We start from the raw sequence: 19,489 nt of genomic DNA, 5'->3' as shown, positions 1-19,489 counted from the left end.
AAAATCGATTTTTATTGATATATACATCTATTTATTGTTATCATTCTGCTTGGAAAATATTTAAAATGCCAAACTAGCTAACCGTGAAGATTAATTCAGTATTCTCATAAGAGCATCCTATCACAAGAAGATGTCAGCAAAGAGACATTCCTTGCAACTAAATTTTTTGTTTACTAGCATAATTTTAGGTTGAATCTTATCTGACATTTCTGAGGTTAGAATAGCTTTTAAAATTTTCTGAATCTGTATCTTGGTCAAAATTGATATGCTGTCAAAACGGCTTATCGGCGTCTTTGAAAAGGGCTAAATTCTGAAACTCAGAATGTATGATGATAATAGAACTATTTTTTGGCTCAATTTCATCAAACCAATCTAAAACCATATCATACCAAATCTCAGGTCAATATTTTAATTTTTACTGAAGTTATGGGACGCTTTATAAACTATATACTCGGTTTAGACTTTTTTTGTGATTTTTTATGTTCACTTCTTTGTAATTTGTATTAAAACTCTTGAGATAATATATCACAGTGGTGAGCTGTTAAATATCTACCACCATCTTCAATACATCCTGGATTTAACCATATGCCTAATTGAGCGCTCAATAAAATTTGATTGAGTTCGATTTTCTGAAATTTCTTCATAGCGTGTTAAAAAAGGCCTAGCAAGAATCAGTTTAAGAAAATCTTCCTACCTTTTTCTCTTCCTCAAAATGGCTTTTTAAATTTTTCATGCCTGGTGTAATTTTATATTTTATCAGATAGGTTTAAAGGTACTCCTTAACAAGTTTCAAGTCAATAACTTTATTTTTTTACTGAAGCTTTTGCAATTTGAATTTTCTTGAATTAGGCCGGATAAATGTGCATTCAATGATAAAATGGCTCCGACGGTTAACCTATTGGCTTTTTATATCTTTTATAGTAACCAAAGCATATAAGGTAATAAAACATGCCCACTAATAACAACCTGATATAATTTAAAACGTAATGTATATATATTTTGTAAAAAAAAAACATTTTCGATACTTTGTGCAAAATTATTTTGTCTATAAAGGACATGGGCGGCAATTTTATGCAACGTCAGTCTTTGCAAAAAGCTGCAAATCAAACCTGGCCACTTGGAAACAAATTGAGTTTCTTTCTTTTGTTCTTACCTTGATAGTGTGTTAGGTATAGTGTGCTAGCTAACAACTTTTCTAGCTTTATTAAACATTCCCAGCTATTGAAATATTGTCATGTAAGCAGTATTACTTTATGATGTCTTATTTTATACTCTCATTGCTTAGTAATGCTTTTTATTAAATTTTTCACTTTAAAAAAAACTTGATACTGCTGATACACCTCCGCCATTTTAAAACGAACAGCTTCCTCCTGTTGGTCACAGACTCGCCGCCTCGCCAAAATGTTTTGTATGACGCAATAATTATTTGACATATCCGCGCCAATCAGGTTTCATATCGGACCAGCCTCCTCCAGGGCCATGTTCGTATCGCCGTCCCGGGGTCAGAAAAGATACAAGATGCCCTGGGGACGAGGTTGGTCTAATCTCAGATTTGCAAGCTAGGCATAATTGAGCCAATATTACCTGATGCTTGTAATAAGGTGCAGTCAAAACCCTTCGATCTGTGCATCGAAAGGTAAACAAATTATCATCACATTGGTCCTCGAAAGATTATGCCGCATTATTATGGATTTTGAAGATAAAAAAGAAAATATTCCAGACCATTTACGAAAGTCACATTCCCAGTAAAATTTATAACAAGCGTGATCAAACAATTTGAAAATAAGCTGACAGCTTCTGAAAAGCCCTCATTCCCGAGTTTCCTTTCAACGAGCCAAAAAAGTTTTGATCGATATCCCGTTTTGTAAGTCCAATAAAAGTTCAGTAAAACCTTTTTTGGATAAATTAAAACGATATGATAAACCAAGAAAGTTATGGAAAATAATTATTTTACCGGAGAACACCTCGAAGCAGCAATAATATCCCTCAAGAAAACGGTCAATATTAAAGTCAAACCAATCAGGTAATAATACAGTTAAAAATGACCGAAAAAATAGTTATACTTAACGAATGTTCGAGGTAAAAAATTGAAATCTGACATTTATTTAGTCTTTAATTTCCGCAGAAATTAGCCGCAGAGGGGACGAAAAATGGGTCCGGTTAACGAAAATTCGAGTTATCCGGTGTTCCAGTTACCGGGAAAAATGTTTTTTTATAAGCAAATGAAATTACAAAATTAGCTTAAGGATGCTTATGAAAAGTACTTTTTCAGGCTCAAAATATGGAATGCTTATGAAAAAAAATATTGCATTTGTTTTTAGAACAATAGTAAGTACAATTTAAATTTCACTACATGCTGGTTAAGTCAGACATAAAGAATAAAAAGAAAAACCTCTCCCAAAGCAAAAAACAAAGACTTTTCTAAGACTTCACATAATCTTTAGCATATACAGATGACCAAATGTAGGCATACGGATAGTTATGTCACTCTTATAAAAAAAAAACATGTAACTATAATTTTATTTGGGTACGGAGCAGCTAACATAGAGCTGTTTTTTTTTTAACAATATGATAGAAGAAATTATTTGTTTTTTAAACTTTTTTTACTAAAATTTCTTGTACATAGCACTAACGATGGGTTATCCAAAAAGCTTACACATTTTAAGTTAATAAATACATTTTTATACAAATCAATTATGTCAAAATTTCTTCCTAAATTTTTAGTTTACCATTCTTCCTTTTTAAACAGGAAGTTCGTATACGGAACAATAGGAAATAATTGTACCTTAAAGTTGATTAATTAAGTCTATAAATTGCGTTTGTCGAAAATTATTTTTTTTTAGCACGTCATGTTCATACATTTCGAGAACATTTTTCTTTTCGCGAAGAACCGTTTTAAGATTTTTCTTATTATCACCTAAGTACAAAATATTTTCTTATTCGTCAAAAATTTCACGCAGATATATGATTTTGCGACTAAACATTTTTCGCGGATGAATTTTCTAACGATTTGCGGGGATTAGTTTTATCTTTATCAATTTTAAATTAGAGACAAAAAAAAGAAAAAGAAATATATAGTAAAGTATTAGATTAGGATTACACAAGAGCAAGCTAATCTTATGAAAATAAATGGTTTTACAAAATAAGTGTGCAACTCTGTCAAGTTATAAATGATATGTTATATAATATGGTGCAGAGAGGTATTTTTAACACTCTACACTGAAGGATGTGATTGAAAAATTTAGGGATAAAACAATATTACGTTATTTGATAGCTTTCCAGGAAACATGTAAGAACTACAATTGACGAATACACATCACATTCTTCTTTGAGTCAATTATATGTAGATCACCATCTTTGCTGCGTACGATAGGTTGAAGGTTGTGGTGTACCGAAACAGCATTTCCATCATATGATTTTTTTCTGTGTCCTAACCATTTTAAAAATAAGCGTTGTTCTTCAGAACTATGCAAAATAAATCGATGGTTGTAAAAGTTATCCTGAGAGAGAATCATTGGATACGTATGTTTCGACATCAACTCGCTTTTCGCGGTCAAATAAAACATTACAATGTCATCATTGGTCCTTCGTAATGCCACGACGTTTAAATTGAAATTAAACATATTTTGGCGCGCTATCTTATCAACAAAATCAAACTGTTGCAATTTTTCAGGCTTTGATAAAGACTGGGGAAACACAACTGCTACTCTGAAAAAAGATTTCTTTGTAAATTTGTTCAGATTCAACAAGACCTCCTTCAGTGCTGTTGGATTTATCTCCTTCTCATTTTTTAAACTACCGTGGAATAAAATATTAGCAGCATCCACAATAACATCAATTGGTTCTCTCTTCACAAACAAATCATCTAGGACTTTCAATTCCATTTGCCTCCCGCTTGATGTCATTTCTTTTTGAAAATTCGATACCAGGCTCCTACACAAGCTTTTAAACGACAGCAATGGAGACAAATCTTCATTGCAATTTTGGCATTTACTTTCTTGGAACGATGCCTTTGTAACTTTAAAATCCTTTTGAGAATTATACCATTGTCCCATTAATTCAACTAAATCCACAGGAGGAAGAAGTCCCCAATGGTCTATATACTCAATAATCTTACCAGCATACTGCCTAATAATGCCTGCATTAATTTCTGTTGTCTCACATTGCAAAATTGACTGCATTATGTCAGATAAAATTGTAAAGTCTGGCTTATCAAGTCTACTTGTTTTTAACTTAATCTCTGCTTCAAAAAATTCAGAAAAATATTTGAAAGAGATTGCTAGTTGATTGTCCTGTGCTAGCGTAGTGATAAGCCTCTTGTATGTTCTGAAATGTTTAATTTGATCACGCTCCTTCATAGCCTGAAAGTAACAATTTAATTATATGTGAATTATTGCCATGCACACATTATTTTTACCTCAGCCTTTTACCTACATACAGTTACTTAAAAGGAAATTGTTAATTTCAGCCCAAATCTCAGTCATTGTTAACTAAATTTCTATAAAAAGTGTACAGGATGTGAATAGAATTTGCGTTGATAAAAATAGGCATTACTTCCCCAACATCAATTGCATATTTTTTTCTATAAAATTTCATGTGATTCAGCCCTCGGAATGTTAAAAATTTCAGAAGAATTTCATTAAAAATAATATATACTGTCAAAGCAAGTTTCCAGTTTACAAAAGAAACGTATAGTTTAAAAAAGTAAATTTTTATCTGCTTTCATCCGCTTACACTCATACAAAAACGTATAATTTTTTAAATTAACAATTTCATATCATATTATATATACTAAAGTTATTCAGATATATGTGCTTTTGGCAGTTTATTTATGAAGATTTAAGCAATTAACTTTTCCGTTTTCATGCTTAATCCATATAAAATTGCAAATCTAGTGTAAACGCAATCCATATAAATTTCTATTTTTAGTAAGTTAGCTCATGAATCCAGATAAATTTGCTCTAGTGTAAATGTAGTATAAGAAACACTCAGGCTAAACCCCCAAAAATATTTCTTATAAAAAATTATAAAAAGTAACAGCCCTGGGAAGAACGTATTTGGTAAATGAAAAGGAAATTGTCGTGGAAATCAGCAAAGTAAAAGTGACTGTTACTGTTAATTATATTCTGATATGAAAGTCTTGTATAATCAGCCTTGAAATTTGTGATAGATTCAAATATTAACATAACATATAACATAATACTAACACATTATACCTCAAATAGAATTGTAGCATCTTTCCACAGCTTCTGATCAATGTATGCATTTAATATTATGGTTGACATACCACTCCACATATTATAATTAGATAATTCCAGATAATTTACAAATGCATGTAGTTCTTTATAGTATTTTTTCTTAGACAGGCTATACAAAACAGATGATAATTTCTTTTGCCCTTCTTGTTTGTGCAGCCAATTTGGGTGAATGTTTTCCAATTTACTTATACTTTTATTAATGTTGATACTGGCACAGGAATTAATTTTGTCTTCCAAAGATGTGAGACAAGCTTGGATACTGCATTTTCTTATAGTTCGTAACAAAAAAAGCTGGGAATGTCTTGCTAAGATTGTTGACAGAACCATTATAATATATTGACAAAAAAATAGTGACAATCCAAACTTTATATACTTATTTTTTCAAATTATATTTGAAAGTCCAATAAATTCTTATTTTCTTTTTTAAGTTCTGAAAGTCTTTCCTTGACACAAGAATAAAATTCTTGTTGTTCTTTAAAACAGCTTCGAAACCAGGAATTTTTCAGACATCGAAAAGCTTTCAATCTTGCATCAAGGCAGTCATGTTCAGATTGAATTTCCAAAGATTTAAGAAAATTTTCTTTGAGATCAATTAATTTTCTTTCATCTCCCATATCTAAATGTAAATTAATGTATCTCCAGTCATAATAAAAAAACATCAATTCAAAGAACTTGCTATTTTGTAAACTATTCTGCAAAGTGATGGTAATTACTGTAGTTGATCAAGTAAGGGGTTACAATATCCATATCCAACTTGCTGGTCCAACATAATTATTCCCCAGAAAAGCTGCCTAAAATTTATTTCAAATCACCTCTTTTTAATTGTCCAGTGATTTTCCCTTTAATTTTCATTTGTGACTAGCTATTCAGCTCATTAGAAGGAGCATTATTTATTTGCCATAATAGAATTCTCTATGGCAGAAGACCCCTAGGTAGCAGAAGCTTTTACCTAGTAATCTAGGAGGGGTGTAGCATGCACTTTACAAATGATAGGTTACAATGTTATGTCATAACAAGTGCAGCTAAAAACAACTACAACAACCAAGGTCTTGTACATTTTTATCATGTTAAATAAGTATGTGTACCTTTGTGTTGATGTGCAATTTTTATTATGCGCTACATTATCGCCAAACGACAAGATAAAGATAAACACCTAAAACTCACACCAAATCTTTTCCCCTTTCTGGCAACTTAGAGTATGGTCGTGACCCCTAGGCCAAAAAATTACAAAAACTTAATTCATAACGGTCAGCTGATGACAGATAATCCCAAAAATTTAATTGAGGACTTCTTCTCCTGAAATCATGTGCACAGAATGCATGTGAACAGAAAAACAAAATCAAACCCGGTCAGGTCAAAACGAAAGTAACAGGAATTCAAGCTACCATTTTAATTTTTATCTCGTTTAATTTCTGTGACATAATTGTTTTATTATAAAGTACATACGGATCATTGAGGCCAAAGCTTATGCACATGGTGGTGGTTTGTTGCTTTGCAATTCTTTGTTTCGCTTTGGCTTTATTTTCTTTGGCTCCCCGATGTCTATTTTGTTTTCAACCTTTTTCTCTTCTACTATATTTAAAATTGTTCAATATATGAAGGGTTTTCAAGCGAGACATTTTTCATGCATGAAACATTTGAAATTTTCTAATTATTTTCAAAAATGACCAACATATTTAAATTCATCATCATCATCATCATTCTCGGCTTAACGTCCGTTTTCCATGCTACCATGGGTTGGGCGGGGTATACTAATGACTCAAATTCAGAGTTATAATCAAAATGTGTTCATTGCATGTGTCCATAATCAAAATTATTAACACATGCAATTATATCTCGCCTAGATGACAAATATTTCAATATTTTACATGGATTTAATTTGGCAGTCAACCCTTACTTCAAATATTTTGTGTGGACTTAATTTTACGAATTTTTAAAAACCGTGAAAACAAATTCACATGAATTATATTGAATGTCTGCGAAAATTAATAAATAATATAAATCAACCTTGTCCATATGGCTTTTTGGTCTCTTTTTTCAATTGCATGGTGTTAAAAAGGTGTTAAAAACAAGGTTGATTCTAAATAACAGAATAAAGAATGGCAAGTCGGAAGAAAGAGGGTCTGATAAGCCGCAATCGCTCGCATATATAAAAGGGCGAGTTTGGGTGACTTTTCGAATTAAATTGGCGGTTGTCCTCCGAAAACGACTAAACTTGCCCAGAGCATTTCCAAAATGCAATTCCTTGTAACATACCATGAGGACGATAGTTGGAAGAAGGCACTTGAAGAGAAAGGAGTTAATAAAGTTTATATATAAGTTTTTTATCCAGTAAATCTTATCAAAAACAGTTCTTTGAAGAACTTAGAAAGTTTCTTTTAATTTTTATAGCTTTTTGAATCATTAGTGTTTTTTTTCTTTCAGGCATTGTTTGGGTCTACAGTACCGCCTGCATTTAACTTTACATGCATGCAAGTTTTACGACCTTATGTAACGATCTCATGTCTACATAAAGAACGTTCACATATCTTTTGTTTACACACAAACTTAATTGCTTTCTATTGTTATCGTCATGCTCGAGTGATAACAATAAGATTTGATGAATCCTTTTGTTGTCACATGTAACATGCATGTTATTGTTAAAATGTGTTAAAGATCGCGAGGGCTATTGAAATATATTATTTTAGAAAAAAGAACGAACATAACACTTAATATTTAAAAAAAAACTAATGCTGCTACTTTTTAAAACTTTTAATAATATTTCTTTATCATTGTAGCATATTTTTTAACATGCAAAACTTTTAAAAGTTCTTCTTATAAAAAGCAACATTTAACAACGCAAAGAAAAATCTAAAAATCTAACTTTTGACGTTCTTGACAGATCTAAACACCCATTGTGAGATTCTTTCTTTCATCGCTTTTCGTTCTTAAACTTTTAAAATGCGATCTAAAAAAGCTTTTCTATCGCCACTTTTTGTTCTTCAACTTTTAAAATGCGATCTAAAAAAGCTTTTCTATCGCCGTTCTTCTTTCTTAGACCTAAAATGCAATCTAACAAAGGTTTTCTATTGCTGTTCTTCAAAACGCAAACTTTTATAAGAAAATTGTTTAGCGATTTTTTAAGAGTTAAGTATATGTTATGTGCGAAATATAACTAGCTTTGTGTGAAAAAATGGATGCAATATTTCGTAATCACATCTTTATAAATAAATGGTTAACATATAGTCTGAAACAAGACATTTTTTTAATTAAAGGCCGCCTTATCTCATTGATGTTTCATCAAAAATATTAAAAGTGTAAATTGGCAAACATAATTCTTAGTATCTAAAAAAAGCGCTAAAAACTAGGTGCCCTCTTATTTGTTAGTTTTTATGTCATGAAGTGCTGTGCAGGAAAATAAACACCTAAGGACACTGTTGCTGCCTTTATCTGGAGTAAAATCAGTAATAAACTGCTGAAATACTGCTGGTTACTTCTGGTTTCTACTTTTTGTGTACGGCTCTTAGACCAGTTTAAACAAGATGTAAAAAAAGGTCCCTACTTAACTTAACATAACTCTTCATATCAACAACGCAAAAATTTTGTCAGTTTGTTTTGTTTTCACAGTTTTGTTCAAAATATATTTAAATAAAACTTTGAATTGGGGGTTCCAAACTGTGAAGTTTTTGTGCAAAAGTTTTAAACTTCACTTATGCATTTAATGTAAAACATCCGGTCTTTGTTTCAAGCTGCTTTTTACTTGTAAACTCACTGTAATAACATGTAATAACAAAATGAATGCCCACATCCAAATAAAATAATTGGAAGGTTTAGTATTGAGATATTGTATTATGATGCAGGGGTTATGTATATACAGTATTTTTATGTTGCCAAAATAATAGATAAGACATGACACAATGATGAGAATATAGCCACTTCAGTGTTGGAAACACTGTTATCAGTCTGGGTCTCGCGTTCTGAATGTATACATTAAACGTACACCAGCATTGCCTACCCAATCTCTCTCACATGGTATGGGTAAAGGCACTTGCTAAACATGCCTGCAACGGACCTTTTGATTATGAAGCGAACTTCATAACCACTTTAGGTCAAGCATCTTGCAATCTTTAGTCAAACTTATGAAATGGGGCATTTATTCTAAAAAAAGCTGTTTCATAGTAGCAATTACAACCATCCAAATTGAAACAAGTTTCCCCAGGTCATAATCAGGCTGTACATAGACTTTTTTATCTCTTATTTTAAGATTAAAATGCTGTTTAAAAATGCTCAAAATTTTCCATTTTGATGTTTATTTATAGGAATCTTTATTTGTTGTGTTGTAAAATAGTCTTTATTTTCATCCATTAATGAAATACTTGACACATAGAATATTTATTAATAAATAAAAACTCCTTGATTTAAAATGAAATCAGCTGCAATTCGGCACACTACTTGTGAGAAAGATTTTGTTCTGAAGTCTATTAGAAGTGGCATTGTGAGTATTTTTATGTCCAGGCTTTCTTTTCTGTTATTTCTTAATGAATTCCTTGTACTAGAAATAGTATTAAAAAGAGCCACTTTTTAAGGTTTGTTCTGTAATTGTTCTAGAGTTCAGATTTCTTGACAAGCCATTTCTGAAAATGTGATGTGATATATGTTAGTTCTCTTGTTTGTTGGCTTACTGATGTGGTCTATTCTCCTTAAAAAATGTGAAAATGTTCTGGGAATGTTCTTAATTTTTTGTAAAAAACTATGTTGGTTGCCCTGTGAAAGGTTAAGAAAAACTAAATCCACTATAATCCTTGCAACTCTTCCCTAGCACAATGTATCTTTTTGTGTTTAGAGGCTTGATGGTCGACAGTCATATGATTACAGAAATCTTGATATCAAATTTGGAAAAGATTATGGATGTTGTGAAGTTCAGCTTGGGGAAACTAGGTATGTATATACAAGGGATTTATGTTGTTTTTCCCCTGGTGTAAAAATGGCCTTGAAGAGGCTATATTGCCCGTAAGGGTGATAAAAATCAACTGGGGTTAGGAGGTGTTGTGAACCCCTAAATAGGTCCAGGGCTGTGTCCTGGAAGCCCTGCCCTTTAACGCCCTCCAATTGTCAAAACAGCTTAAAAATCAACTCCTAAACTTGTTGCTTCTAATCCGCTGAAGTTGTTACTTTTATTTAACTCATCACGTTTATTTACTTTATTTTGCCAGTTTTTTTTACCTCAACAAGGTTTTTCTAATATAGTTGATACCATTGAACTCACATACGTTGTCTTTTCGTTGCTATGCAGAGCTAAAAAGTATAAAACACAATTAATCCAAATGTTTGCTGCATTTTTTGTACAGAAATGCCAAGTAAGGGGCCAAAAAACAAGAACTATTGTATACTAAATAGTCACAGTTAATTTAAACCAATCAGGATATTTTGAAATCATAACAAACTTTTTAATAGGCATTTGAGAAAAAAACTATATTTGAAAGTCAATTTTTAAAAAAAATAAAATCAGTAAAAAAATATACCTTTAACAAAAACAAGTAATTTGCTTAACCTGTTCGGTATTGAAGGCTTAAAAAAGTTAACGAAAATTTTAAAAAGTTGGTGCTTTTTGGATGTTAAATTTCACAACCTTTTGCTAAAAAATGTACAAATTTTGTGGACATTAGTTATAAGATAGATGCTGGAAATTAGGTAAACAAAAAATGTAGCAACCTGAAATTACATATATACGAAAATTAACTTAAAATTGCTCGTCTCGGTCCTATATACATATATGTGCTTATATTTCTTCCATTTTCTCTCTCACATCACTTCACTATTAGCTCTACCAACACTTTGTTACTAGCTCAATGCACTTTGTAATATTCAACAACAAAATCTGACCTAAGATGTAAAAATATGATATAAAAATATTGCAAAAGAAATTTCAAATATTTTGCAGGCAGAAAGAGTAATCATTTTTGAAAGAAAAAAACATCGAACCAGGATGGAGAAGGGGGGGAATTCGAAAGTGCACACATGTGTTATCCGGTTTTGTTCACACTTCACGCATAAAGATTTAGAAAAAACGGGATACATCACAGAGATGCACCTTTACTTTTTGAAGACAAATTTTTACACCAAATAGCTAAATTCGCCCCTGTTATATGCATAAAGTTTTCACAGCTAATTGCAGTTAATATAGAACCTTCAGCCTTTACAATTAGCGTCGGGATTCAGCACTGCCGACATAATTGCCGACGTACCGTAGTTGCGTCGACAAAAAAATTGCCAACATTATTTTTTCTTAATTTTGTCCCACTCATTGCGACAAAAAAATAATTACATTCCATTTTCAGTAAGTTAAGCCATTATCACTAACTAAAATCATTCAGACTACAGAAATACTGTGGTACCATTCCATTCGTAATAATAATCGAAAAAATTGTATATTGTATGTAAAAAGAAGTCCAAAAGTTCTTTCTCTCACAGAACACAGCAGGCAATAAGTCAGTCCTGCCCTCAGTTTTGTTAGGAGAGATGTTCTGCGAAGACTCTAACAATTGAATCTCCTGTAGAATTTTGCTTCATGTTAAACTGTGCCAGTGACAAGCATTTTCGAAGCATGTCACCAGCGACTTCTGCGATATACAATCTAATGATGCCCTAACCTAATGAGTTCATCTTAAAACATAAAAAGCCAGTTGGTAATGAACTATTAACCTAACGAAAAGGTATGAAGGTATGTCAATAAGCCTTGTACTCCATTCCCATTTGACATCGTCTTAGGAGATCAATGCATCCAATTTATGAGAGGTCTAGCCCTAATTAAAAATGAATGACGAAAGTTATTGCCAGTTGAAAAATGTCACTACAAAAAAATATTACTGACACAATACCGAAGCAAATCAGTTGAAATGTATTTCACGTCACAGTTTTTTTGCCAATGCAAAAAAATTCTAAATTTAAGGGCTGAACCTTGCTAAGTGTCAAGCATAAACATCATAATATTACTTATACCAACTGTTTTTCCTGATAAACTTGAATTTCTGTATCCTGTTTTTCTATTACTGATGTTAATAACTTATTTATTTAGAGTCTTGGCACAAACATCTGCAGAGTTAGTTAAACCAACTGATACAAGACCAACTGAGGGGCAGCTTTTTCTGAATGTTGAATTATCGCCTATGGCATCACCAGCCTTTGAAAATGGGAGGTAAAGTATAAAAAGCATAAATTATTTAGAATTTTAGTGTGCTTTGTAAAAATGTTACTCTTGCCAAAGAAAATATGTTTAATTCAAGAAATAAAACCTTTACAAATGTCTTTTTTTGTATTTTGTGGAAATAAAGTTTTGCGATGGAATATAGTTCAGAAAAAAGATGCATGTAATTTTGACAAAAGATTGGAGAAAAATATTAGATAAGATTTTTTGGACTGCAAAAACTAATTGCTACAATGCTCGAGTGAATTAACTTTTGTAAGATGCAAATTTATCATTGAGGTTTTTTTGGTGGGCTATGAGAAAATTAGGTGTGGATGAGTGGCTAGTTACGATGGTACAGTCTATGTACAGCAATGCTAGAAGTCGTGTCAGGATTAACGATTCACTTGTGATGAATTTAGTGTAAATGTTGGTGTACATCAGGGTTCCGTACTTAGTCCTTTGTTGTTTGTTCTAGTCTTAAAAGCGCTGTCGATAGAGTTTAGAACAGGTTGTCCATGGGAGTTATTGTATGCAGATAATTTGGTTCTCATAGCAGAGTCGATGGAAGAATTAGTTGAAAAGTTTGAGAAGTGGAAGAAAGGACTAGAAGAGAAAGGGCTAAGGGTGAACACAGCAAAGTCTAAAGTCATGATTAGTAGCATTGCAGCCAAGGGTGACTTTGTAGTTGGAAAGTGGCCTTGTGGAGTTTGCAGGAAAGGGGTTGGTAGTAACTCAATTTTTTGTCAGACTTGCAAGCATTGGGTACATAAGAAGTGCAGTAGTATTAGTGGAAGGTTAAGAGCTGACATTCAGTTTGTATGCAAGCGTTGCAAAGGTGAGATTATAGAGATTGAAGTATTTCCAGCTTTAATGATGTACAACAGTGGCTCGTTAGAGATAGTTGAGAACTTCTGTTACTTAGGTGATATGTTGGGCAGTGAAGGGGGTGTTGGAAGAAGTGTTACTTGCAGGATAGGTTCTGCTTGGAAAAAGTTCAGAGAGTTACTTCCTTTGTTGACTAGCAGATGGAGGTAAAAGGTGGGTTGTATGAGGCCTGTGTAAGAAGTGTTATGTTGTACGGTAGTGAGACATGGGCAGTGAATCGGAAGATCTTGACCGTTTAGAAAGGAATGATATGAGAATGGTTAGGTGGATGTGTAATGCCAGTCTGAGAGACAGAAAGAGTTCAGATGAGCTAAGAAGCAGGCTAAGTCTCCGTAGAATTTAAGATGTTATCAAGATAAGAAGATTGAATTGGCTGGGGCACTTGGAAAGAATGGAGGAGGATAATTGGGTAAGAAAGTGTAGACCAGAGGCAAACCGAGAAAGACTTGGCAGGAGATTATAAGGACAGACTTGATACAGAGAAAGTTGAGTTTAAATCTAACACAGTCTAGATCAGATTGGAAGAGGGTCATTAATATACCCCGTCCAACCCATGCTAGCATGGAAAACAGACGTTAAGCCGAGAATGATGATGATGATGATGATGAGGCTTTTTCATGGGAATAAACTTTTGAAAATGTACCCCTGAAATTTATGTCTTCGTAAAAGTTCTTTATTGACGGTCCTTAACTTATAATGCCATAGGATGTCAAATCAGGGAGTAGAAGTTAATCGACTAATTGAAAGATGTTTAAAAGAATCGAGACCAATCGATATCGAATCTCTATGTCTTGTTGCAGGTGAAAAGGTGTGTATTTGTTTTACAATGTCAGGTAAAATGAAACGTGATTTATTATCAAATATTTAGGATTTGCTCTAATTTGTAATCAATTATTGTTTATTAACAATTACTGTTGTATTTAACCTTGTCACTGTAGTTGACACAAAAGACCTGCTGCCCTTAATTCAATGCGATGCATAATCAATGCGATTATAAAAGACACTTCATTAAGCAGAGTTGGCTGTATATATATTTTTTTCTTGAAATAAAACCCTAATTGATTGATGCAACCTTTCCATGGCAAAAATTTTTCTCTGACAAATGATTTTCCTCAACTACCTTATTTCCTTACAAATAATTTTCCCCTCGGAAATGGGCTCATAGCTCCTATACCTATAATGGTAGTCTTTTTTCTGTTACTGATAACAAGTAACGACTAAAGATAAATGACTAAAAATAAATGACTGAATCAAAAAAGTTTACTAGGGAGAATCTTATTGATAAAAGTTTTTCTTAAAGAAGTTGCTTGAAAGAAGTCCAAACATTGTCTCTGATATTTATGAAGCTATCAGAATACAATTATATTTTAAGGTTTGGGCAATTCGAGTGGATATCTCAGTGATGAACGACTGTGGAAACATCGTTGACTGTTCATGTGTGGCAGCCATATGTTCTTTGGCACACTTCAAGTAAGTCAATTTTTTTCGAAAAAAAGAATTTGCTATTGCTCAGTAAAAATTGCTTAAATTCTTAGATTCTCTGTATAAGCCCTTGTAGTGTCTTGTTGTTTTGTAATTCGCATGACAAATGTACTGTACGTTTTCGTGTTTTGTAGACGACCTGATGTAACGGTTACTGGTGATGATGTGGTTATTGTAAGTCTTTTTGGAAAGTTATTAGTATGCGTAAAATATTTCTTCTCATGATATTCCTATGCATTTTGTCTTTTGTAAATTTTCTCTCCATTCGAAGTGTACTAGTAAACGTATAAAACTTTAAACCTCTTATTCATATATACTATCATTTATTAGCACAGTTTCGATGAAAAGGAAGCAGTTCCCCTGAATGTCCATCATATGCCCATATGTACAACATTTGGTTTTATAGGAGAAGGGTATGTTTTGCAAGAATTGGTTCATCATATTTGATCTCTGATCAGTGGATAACAGTGGTTTTCGAAATCTTTAGGGAACATGTCATAATAGATCCTGAAGAGAAAGAGGAGAACATAGTATCTGGACAAATGACGCTTGCTTTTAATATTCACAGTGAAATGTGTTGTGCACAGATGTCCGGTGGAGTGTTACTGGAAGCGGAGCAGGTTTGATAAGACAATTATCTTCTTGATTTTAGCGATTTTGGCTATTTTTTAAATGGTCTAAGTACAACATCGTCTGCATATTGATTTGAATTTAAATTCGATTTTAAAATCAGGCAGGTAAGGTGATAAGATCTCTCTTTAAATAATCAAAAAAAATTTTTGGTAAGCCAAAAAACCTTTTAAGAAGAATTCTGTCTAGGAAAATTTTTCTCAGGGTAACATTTTAATTCACTTTTGGACGAGGAAGCACTCATTAAAGTAGACCGTGTGCATTTTGAAACAAACTTGTATATATATTTTTCAGTTAATGCAGTGTGCGAAAATAGCGTCTGTAAAAGCAGCTGAAATTATTGAACTTATAAAACAATGCTTAGAAGAAGACAGGCTTTCAAGGTTTGTGGATATGTACTGTTTGTTATGTCGCCACTATCCTTTCCTCTATGTCTTGCCCTGCCATGTCATGTTATACAGCAACATTTGATATAACCTAATGTCCATCCTACGTCCTCAAATGAATGATTTTAACTAAACTCTTCCGTTAAGAGTAGAAAACGTAAGAACTTCTCAATATTTCTTGACAGAGCACCGCCCCCTGTTGAAAGAAGGGAGGGTTTAAAAGATCCAATCGCGCCATACACACCATCCACAATCATGAAAACATCAGCTGAATCCACTGATGCAGACATGGAGACGATAGAGATGAGAGGTTCTAGTGTTTTACTTTACAATCTGTATCGGCCTTTTCTTTGTAGACCTTAAGCGTAGTTTCTTTTGTAGATCCAAAGTATAGATATTTACTTTTCAACGTTTGTTTATTCATAACAATTTACTGAACTTGAACTTAAGTTATCGTATCAACTTCTGTGTGTTTTTGTAAGAGATTTTTTTTTTGCAAAGCACGAAGACAGAAGCTGTATTGGTTATTGTTAGTTCCAAATGTTTGAATATTTAGTAAAAATAGTTACTTTATATTTTATTTTATGTCATAGATGTAGAGGAGATAAACGCAGACCCGTATCTTTTCAAGTTTTTGCTGTTGTAGTAGTTGTTATTATTGTTGGTGTTGTTATTTATTTTGTACTGTTCCGAATTATTTGCTTCAAAACACGTTTCCCCCCTTAACCAACCTTAAAGTGATGCTGCACAGCCTGTCAAATATTTAGTGAGTAAAGAAAACTCATTTTTTTCTTCAAAATATGAACGACAATGGCTAAAGTTCTTAGAGAATAATATAAGAAGTCATTTTTGCTTCTGTGTCAACAACCTGTAAAAAAACACGACACTGAAGAGTTTTTTGCAGATATTTTTTCCGATTTTAACATACGTTTTTTTAAGTAGGTTTATTCCTGACAAAAGTAGTTGGAAAACTCCTGGAATTTGATTTTTAAAAGCGAGTAACCAACCACCTTGTTAACGACACTGTGATAAATTTTTGCAGGGTCGAGGCACAGCTGGACTTGGTCAAGGTGGGGCCAGTACGTGGGTGATAAGCGACAACAGTGACCAGGATATGACACCTGTGAAGAAAAGTTCTGCTAAGAAAAAGAAAGCTAAGAAGAAAAATGTTGTTGAAAAAAGTGAGTGTGTATTGAAGGAAAATAATTTGTTTGGTTTGTCTTCACATGAAACAAGGGCAAAAAGGTGGTAATGTAATGAGTTCTTTTGACATTTGAGAACGTTGAAAGATTTTTAATGACATAATAATAATAATAATATTAAGCGAAAGTCAACCTAAAACATGATGGCCAACATTGAACTAACATTTTTTTGTTACTTGTCAAATATAAAATGATGGCAAATATAACCTACACTTTAGAGCATATTCTTACATTTGAAATATTTTTATCGCCAATGTCCAAAAGTTTTGTGTTTTCATCGAACATATCGCTATTGTTTAGTCATCTTTTTTTTATGTTCACATCTTGCGCACTATTTCGACAAGGCATTTTTTGCCAATCAGCATTGAAAAAGAGCCATTAAAAAACACTTCTAAAAGGCATTTTATACATCATTCAGGCGGGGTAAAATGTTGGCAGATTGATAGAACATGTTCGTAAATGTTGGTCAATGTTTTATGCACTTTTTTTCACTCGCCAAAAAAAGTATGGCAATTTGTAAAACGTTTAGCCAAGATGCAACACTAATAATACCGACCTAAATTTTAGTGCATATTGACCACCGCTTAAGTGATACAAGCGCGCATTTTTAAACCACATAACTTGTTCGTTTAATTCACTGTTAGATTTAAGTAAACAGTAACAATTCCGCTATTTTTGTGTAGTAGATTTGCCGACTGACGACAGCGAGGAAGAAGAAGTGGTAATGCTGCAGTCAGGTGATCTGGAAGAAAGGTATTTAGTTTGTTATTTATCTGCAGTAAAATCGATATATTTTCTCAATTTGTTTTATGTTTTTTAATGTGGTTGTTAATTATGTCTAAACACAAGAGCATGACTTCCCTGCCTGATATTCTAAGCATTCGCATTCGAGCAAATTCGAACAAGTTCAAATCTTCCAATTTTTTAATAACTAAAAATTCATTTGATTTTCGAACGTTCAACAGTTCGGTTATTTTCATTGACAGTTTTAGTTATCGAAAATATTTCCTGTATATCAGGCATTTTGTTCTTTTTTTGTTTGTTTTTTGTTTGCTTTGTTGTTTTTTATTACACGAACTAAAGATTGAAATATCGCGTATCATCAGTTCTGTTCAGCTTTTATCATTTCAGGCAAACAGAAATATTGTCCGACAAGATAATTAACGGAAACAATAACCCGGTAACAACGATAGAAGATAAGCCGGTAACAACGATAGAAGATCAGCCGGTAACAACGATAGAAGACGATAAAACGACTACTGAGGCAAAGACTCGCAAAACGAAAACGAAGAAAAAGAAGAAAGCCAAAAAGAAAGCTGTCACCTCGTGATATTTTTGACATGCTTGTAAGAAAATATGGGATCCTATAACACGGGTTGAATCTAAAAGGATTGACGGTGTACTTTATATTATTCTCGAATATACATGTGTTTTTATCATGCTATTTAGATTTTTAACAGGACTAGGTTGATCTACATCGTTGATCTACATCGAGGTCGCTTCGGTGTTACATACTGCCTTGCGGGGTTAATTTTTTTTTTTAAATTCGACTCTATGTACAGCTTTGTTAGCATATACACTGTTTAAATGCTGAAAGAAAAAGTTATTCGGTTGTTGTCTTGACATCTTCCCTTTTTTAACAAAGGGATATCAAGGGGAAAAAATTCAGCAGGCGGTCACGCGATATAAGTATAAATTGGTACCCACATGGATGGAAGTTTAAAACTTCTTTTAAACCGTAACACCTTGCGAAATATTGATGGCTACAACATAATTTTTATATTATTAACCAATCCTGTTGTCTTGCTTCGCGCTAATTTTGATTTTGCTAAATTCCTGGGAGTAGTAAGTATGTAAAGTTTTTGTGGTAAAGGACCGTTCACATGAGACCGATAAAACATTCCACACTGCAGTGAGTAGTGAATCTGTTTACATTATGTTTGGCTTTATATTAAATTTAATTTTGGATGTGGCTTTTAAAGGACCGAATATTATGTGTTTCTGATTTTCAAGCAAGTTTACAAAGAAATCTCGCGCTTATTTGAAATTTCATTTGGTGAATTTAAAATACCAACCAAATGGAGTTTCGTTTCACCGAAGTTATAAAAATTCATGTAAACAGTACTAAGAAGCACCATGGAGCAACATGACTTAAACCTGTTTAAAGATATAAATGGCTTTTAATTGTGCGACAACGCATTGAAAACACTTGTGCTCCAATGAACTATTATGCAATAATTTTTTTTTTATCGCAACATAGTTTCATCTCGACGAAATGCAGATAGAACTATCTCTAGCACATGTCTTTTTTAGACACGTTTCTACGTGTCTCAAAACTGTTTGTAACTTCTTGTTCTGCTTTTTATATATATTTTCATTTCGGCTTAATTTTTTTCCCGCCAAATAATTGTAAACAATTCGCATAACTTGGAAACAAGACTCATTTAACGAAATATCGTTGACTGTTGGACTAAAATATTA

The 19,489-nt window shown here is 32.7% G+C and overlaps 2 protein-coding genes across 7 annotated transcripts; one reads left to right on the top strand and one right to left on the bottom strand.

Moving 5' to 3' along the window:
- Nucleotides 1-2,581: 2,581 nt before the first annotated feature.
- Nucleotides 2,582-6,605, bottom strand: LOC130654278 (uncharacterized). Of its 3 annotated transcripts, none has more exons than XM_057456828.1 (3): nucleotides 6,344-6,605; nucleotides 5,217-5,874; nucleotides 2,582-4,361 (listed from the first exon to the last, which is right to left on the bottom strand). In XM_057456828.1, the coding sequence occupies exons 2-3, from the start codon at nucleotides 5,583-5,585 to the stop codon at nucleotides 3,297-3,299; spliced, it is 1,434 nt and encodes a 477-aa protein (XP_057312811.1). In that variant the 5' UTR covers nucleotides 5,586-5,874; nucleotides 6,344-6,605; the 3' UTR covers nucleotides 2,582-3,296. The 3 variants fall into 3 exon arrangements, with proteins under 3 accessions (XP_057312811.1, XP_057312812.1, XP_057312813.1); XM_057456829.1 differs by having other exon boundaries at nucleotides 6,379-6,605; XM_057456830.1 differs by having other exon boundaries at nucleotides 6,423-6,605.
- A 2,497-nt stretch (nucleotides 6,606-9,102) lies between these two features.
- Nucleotides 9,103-18,631, top strand: LOC130654276 (exosome complex component RRP45-like). Of its 4 annotated transcripts, none has more exons than XM_057456825.1 (15): nucleotides 9,103-9,732; nucleotides 10,081-10,175; nucleotides 12,313-12,432; nucleotides 14,014-14,116; nucleotides 14,681-14,778; nucleotides 14,925-14,964; nucleotides 15,121-15,203; nucleotides 15,278-15,410; nucleotides 15,715-15,803; nucleotides 15,992-16,116; nucleotides 16,400-16,424; nucleotides 16,545-16,572; nucleotides 16,849-16,987; nucleotides 17,695-17,761; nucleotides 18,125-18,631. In XM_057456825.1, exons 1-15 carry the CDS (start codon nucleotides 9,661-9,663, stop codon nucleotides 18,336-18,338), a joined length of 1,431 nt encoding a protein of 476 aa, XP_057312808.1. In that variant the 5' UTR covers nucleotides 9,103-9,660; the 3' UTR covers nucleotides 18,339-18,631. The 4 variants fall into 4 exon arrangements, with proteins under 4 accessions (XP_057312808.1, XP_057312810.1, XP_057312807.1 ...); XM_057456827.1 differs by having other exon boundaries at nucleotides 9,104-9,732; nucleotides 18,140-18,631; XM_057456824.1 differs by having other exon boundaries at nucleotides 9,104-9,732; nucleotides 17,692-17,761.
- The last annotated feature ends 858 nt before the right edge of the window (nucleotides 18,632-19,489 follow it).

This window comes from Hydractinia symbiolongicarpus, chromosome 8, assembly GCF_029227915.1.
Source record: "Hydractinia symbiolongicarpus strain clone_291-10 chromosome 8, HSymV2.1, whole genome shotgun sequence".
Lineage (NCBI taxonomy): Eukaryota > Metazoa > Cnidaria > Hydrozoa > Anthoathecata > Hydractiniidae > Hydractinia > Hydractinia symbiolongicarpus.
The sequence above is the reverse complement of the archived record's forward strand: the minus strand, read 5'-3'. Positions and strand labels throughout refer to the sequence as shown.